Genomic DNA, 5,232 nt, shown 5'->3' on the forward strand with positions numbered 1-5,232 from the left:
TGTTAGGAGTCAGATAATTGGTGCGAAACACCTTCATACAGGCTCCGGCTATGGTGATAGAACCAAAAGGGTCTACCCCCGTCTCACCTAGGAACTGATCTCTAAATTTAAGACTGCCCTGGGTGAGAATGTCAACATCATTTTTGCAGTACAGCGAGGCCTCCTTTTGGAAGTCAAAGGTACCTCGGCTGACCTCGTTGTACCACGGGTCAAATTCTTCCCGTTCGCGCACCGTCATGCGATCTACGTCGTAGTCGGACGGAACGGGATAGGGCCCCACGTAATTGAGGTGAATTTCTGAGCTAAATTTGTGTGGGAAATACCCCTTGGTCTTGTCAGTGAATCCTAAGGCTTTGGGCATAGCGCTGAGACGCATGGGGAGAAATGACAGGGAATCTATGAATTTGAGACCATAATGGGATTCCTCAAAACTGAGGATTTTACTCCCGTTCATCAGAATCTGTTGTGGCGTCACATCCAGTTCCAACATACCTTTTAACACCAGATAACTGTCAAACCCCTTGGCATTATGGGCTATAAAGATGTTCTGTTTGTATCGTGGCTTCCTGAAATGCAAAATAAACATTTTAGCACAGTCAAGACCATAAAACGCCTTCTCTTCACCTTTGGATGTTTTTGTATGCACTAAAAAAGGAACATGCTCTCCATTTTGACCCACAAATGTTTCAAAATCATAAAAAACCAAATCAGGATGTGAGATGTCTGGTTGGAGGGTAGGAATGTAACAACTATGATCGACTTTAGAGTCGCTCTGCAGTTTTTCACCACAGATTTTACATTTTTTCACCGCACAGCGATGCTTTGCATCGTCTAACGACAAATTGACACTGTAGTATAGTTCGCATCGTGCGCATTTTTTGATTCGGTCGCAGAGGCTGGACTTTCTGCTTGAACCGACCAATTTGTGTCTGGTGAAACAAGAGGGTGAGCGACACGTTCTGTTACAGTCAGAGCAAACCACTGTGTTGAACCCTTCTGTGGGGCAGGCAGGATCGTTGCACACTGCGCAGTAACCTTTACAAAAGTGGGTATAGGGGTGCTTAAAAGTCTTGTAACAATAATTACAGACTGACGACCCCAGGAAGGCTTTGAGATTTTTTATCCCATAATAGTGATTTTGTAGTAAAAAGAGAAACAACTGATTGGAACGATCAGAGAATTTTGTCTCATAATGTGAGAGGGGTTTACTGTGGCATGTTCTGTAAAACACAACAATTTTACGCCCCAGAATATTTTCAAATTTACCAATGTCACTGAAAGTGACGGGGGTCTCATCATTTAAACCAGCCTGATGCTGCAACTTCCTCGCAATATCAAGGCATTCTCTTTCAGTAAGTTTCGGGTAGATAACGTGAGCTAGACTGATGGCGAAGCAAAGCTGGTTGTCTCTGTTGTCTACGATAAATAAGTGACGTCTTTTTTTGTCAATGATTTCACAGTCTAGAGTTTTCTCCATCTTACGTTTGGCACCTCCTCCTGGGTTCTGCACCACGTGAAGGATGAATTCTATATTCTCATCCGATGAAATGATACCGTTTGACTGCACAATCCGATCTAGCATTCCATTAAAAGCCGGTAGAATATTTTCACCTTGTTCATCCACAGCAACTGTAACATGATTGTGTACGTTTTCACCCACCACCTCCAACTGTATTAAATCATTGCGACTACTATGTCGTCTGGCAACATCCACCAATTCGCTGATAACCCCTGTTACATCTCGATAGAATGTTGCAATGTCAGGCACATTTCCCCGAGTGGGAATGTTAAAGGAGCGTCTTGTTCTCCATGTGTTAAAAATCATTAAAAAACCTCTCACCCCGCTCAGGAGAGAGATCGGATGGATTTTCTCCTAGCCCTCCTCCCCCTTGCTGAGGAGAAAGTTTAGGGGGGGCATGTGTGTAAGGGTGAGGGGCTGCTCTCTGGACCCCCTTCTTGTGTCTCTGCTGAATCCGTCTCTGATCTGATTGTTACCGCGTGTAAGACATGATCACTTTGCGTGTGGAGAGCTGATGAAGGAGAATGATTTTCAAACTCTACTGCATTAACTGCATTAAGGTTTTCGAGGGCATCATTTATGAGTCGTAAGGTGTCAAGTTCTAGGACGTTTTCATTTTGCTCTGTAAATTGTAAATTTATTGGAATGGAGATTGGAATTTCACTTAATTGATCAACAGCTATTTGTAAAGCATTCGGTACTTGATTAAAATATTCAACATTGAAATCCTCATCACTTAATTGATCAACAGCTATTTGTAAAGCATTCGGTACTTGATTAAAATATTCAACATTGAAATCCTCATCCATATCTTAAACAAAAGACAGAAAAAGGAAAGGAAAAAAAAAAAAATTACAGCTTTTTCAACACTGTTTTAGTACACCTTTGGTTACAATTGGATGGAGGAAACAATATACCGTATGACATTATTGAAAATCTCCAGCACTACCATGTCTTGGGGGTGTGTGGGAATGAATGTAGCAGCCTGTATCCGCTTCCACCCTGTCGAAGGACGGTTCAGGAACGCTCTCGTTTAATCTCAACCCTGAATCTGTAATTAGATGAGAGATGAGTTATTATTTTTTTTATATATTATTATTATTATTAGTCAAGAAGATATAGTATAAAATATACCATCAAACAATCTCCTGACAATGTTAGACTTGTGTCTCTGGTTCCTACGTCTCCTTATCGGCCTCGCAGGTTCGAAAGGATCTGGTGAAAGGGAGGGTCGAGCTGCCGTGGGTCCCGCTGTAAGTACAGGGGTCAGAGTGGTACACGCTTGCCGTATTCTACGTCTCCTCGCAGGGGCAGAAGGTTCACGGGAGGGTGGAAAGGCCGTGGGAGTCACAGTGCTCAGAGAGGCACACGTTTGAAGGTTCTGTTTTGATGGTTCTGTTTAGACAGAGGGGAAAATCGTTAAAATACAAATCATCAAAACGGCACATATTTTGTATATACTTCTAATCACAGATAAATATATTACCTTGTACAGTCGACTTCGGTCCTCCTGGCTGTCTCACACGTCTTCTGGAGAGTTTGTTCGTCTGCTTACTTGAGTCAGTCCCATGTTGAAGTGCCGAGGTTTCCCTCTCAATCTCAATTTCACCAATTTCAGTTACACAGCAATTTGTCCCCTGCACGGGGAGTGGGGTTTCAGAACACAGCAATGCTTTTACTGCTTTTTCAGTTTCTTGGTTGTCTTCGGATACCAATCTTTCAGCCCTGGCTAACAGATCTGAAAAATGTATCATAAAAAGTTATATTTCAGCAATCTATGAACAACTGAGCTGTTCATAAAAAACAAAACAAAACAAAAAAAAAACTGTATGTAAAATACCAATGTCTGTTTGCGTGAGGGTTATTCCTTCAAACTCATCGGCGCTGACTTTAAAGATACAGAAAATTACACTTAAAAATCTAGAATAAAAATAGAACAACTTTCAGGTTAAAAAGATCACGGATTGCTTACCAGGATAAATTGGCATATGGTGAACCTCTACTGTAACTTCTAAAACACAGTTATTCGTAAATAGTAGTTAATCATTAATAGTTCATTCATTAATAGTTTTCTAAAACTATTTAGAAAACTACAGAGAAAAAGTTTGGGAAGAATTTGAGGCTTACCGGTAGTCATCTTTGCAGCTATCTTTGTTTGTTACACGCGCTCGCAGACGGTGAAGCTTCCGATGAAGTTCTGGAGGACTGAGCTAATGACTGTGAGATGATCATGTATATATTCGCTTTACAATGCTTGGCGAGAAGGAAAAAAAAAAAAAAAAAGTTGATTGGCGCCGAAAAGTCTGATATTGACGATTGCCCCGGTGGACCAACTGGTCCCATGGGGATACATCCCTACACGGGAACTCTACCAAACAACAGGTTCAGGCGATATAACTCATGTTAAGAATGTTTTTCTCCAGGAGGGCCTCCAGGTCTCCACGGGATTTAAGCTTCTTCAGTTACACACCTCGGACACCGGAAGACAACGTAGGCCCCTAAATTTCTTACTTGAGGCCACCAACTCTTTTCTCTTTTCTTCTGAACCACAGTGTTAGGGTTCTAACAGTCTAACTTTCTCCAATAGTTTTCTCTTCTCTAGTTTTCACAAATGTTTCACAAAATGTTTGTTCTGTGGAAGGTTTCTGTTCTGTGTTGTTTCTTTCTTCACAGCCTTCTTCAGTCACACACACCATTCTCGGTTTGATCAGTTTCAACACACCCCAGTCATTGGAAGACATCGTAGCCGACAACATAGGCCCCTCACTGGAAGATTCTTCCCGCTGATAGAGAATCAGCTCCCCCGTCTTGTAACGGAACACATACCCAAAACTCCCTGTTTGACTATAAGGCTCCAAAGACCATTCTTGCTGCAAAGGCTCACAAGGTGACGCCTGAGAACGCTGTACAAACACCGTGGATTTTTCAACTACTTTTCCACACAATTCTCTTATAACGGTCACAGCCGTCTCACCAATCAAGGATGTAGAACTACTCATGTTGTCCACGGATGGCTATGCCAGGACTATGGCAAAACTGTTTTGTAACTGTTTTGTAACTGTTGCCCTTATTAAAAACAGACGAGCAAGGGAGAAAGGGGGGGGGGGGGGATCCACCCTCCTCCCGAGGAGGGTGGAAGGCGGGAGTGGGGGTGGGGGGGGGGGATCCACCCGCCTCCCTTTTTAAAAAATGGCGGGAGGCGGGGAAGGGAGGTGGGGGGGGGGGGGGGACAGATGTGGGCGGGTTCAGGGAAAGGTCAACCTGTCACTTTGACAAGAAGTGGTCCATTTCTCTCTCTCTCACCAGTCTGTCAAACTGATCAAGTTTGCGGATGACACCACCCTCATCGGTCTCATCTCCAATGGCGATGAGACTGCCTACAGGAGGGAGGTGGCTCGACTGGTGTCCTGGTGCGGACACAACAACCTGCAGCTGAACGCTCAGAAGACAGTGGAGATGATTGTGGACTTCAGGAAAGTTACAGCCCCTTTGCCCCCCCTTGCCCTTATGGACTCCCCCGTCACCATCACGGACTCCTTCCGCTTCCTGGGCACCACCATCACCCGGGACCTTAAGTGGGAGCCAACCATCAGCTCCCTCATCAAGAAGGCCCAGCAAAGGATGTTCTTCCTACGGAAGCTGAGGAAGCTCAATCTGCCTCCCAGGATGTTGGCGCAGTTTTATACGGCCATCATCGAGTCCATCCTCACCTC

The 5,232-nt window shown here is 44.0% G+C and overlaps 1 protein-coding gene across 1 annotated transcript; it reads right to left on the reverse strand.

Annotated features, from left to right (window-relative positions):
* Positions 1-2,445: 2,445 nt before the first annotated feature.
* LOC130534845 (uncharacterized) lies at positions 2,446-4,549 on the reverse strand. The gene is made up of 6 exons (XM_057049445.1): positions 3,647-4,549; positions 3,492-3,530; positions 3,360-3,407; positions 3,006-3,257; positions 2,654-2,914; positions 2,446-2,570 (listed from the first exon to the last, which is right to left on the reverse strand). Exons 1-6 carry the CDS (start codon positions 3,654-3,656, stop codon positions 2,446-2,448), a joined length of 735 nt encoding a protein of 244 aa, XP_056905425.1. The 5' UTR covers positions 3,657-4,549.
* Positions 4,550-5,232: the final 683 nt, after the last annotated feature.

The sequence above is a fragment of the Takifugu flavidus genome, chromosome 1 (assembly GCF_003711565.1).
Source record: "Takifugu flavidus isolate HTHZ2018 chromosome 1, ASM371156v2, whole genome shotgun sequence".
NCBI classification, from domain to species: Eukaryota; Metazoa; Chordata; class Actinopteri; order Tetraodontiformes; family Tetraodontidae; genus Takifugu; species Takifugu flavidus.

Bases quoted from the DNA above. Each gene is read 5' to 3' on its own strand.
- LOC130534845 (XM_057049445.1), bottom strand. The intron at 3,258-3,359 runs GTATTTTACATA...TACATTTTTCAG, and splicing joins CCTCACGCAAACAGACATTG to ATCTGTTAGCCAGGGCTGAA. The intron at 2,915-3,005 runs GTAATATATTTA...CTGTCTAAACAG, and splicing joins ACCGAAGTCGACTGTACAAG to AACCATCAAAACAGAACCTT.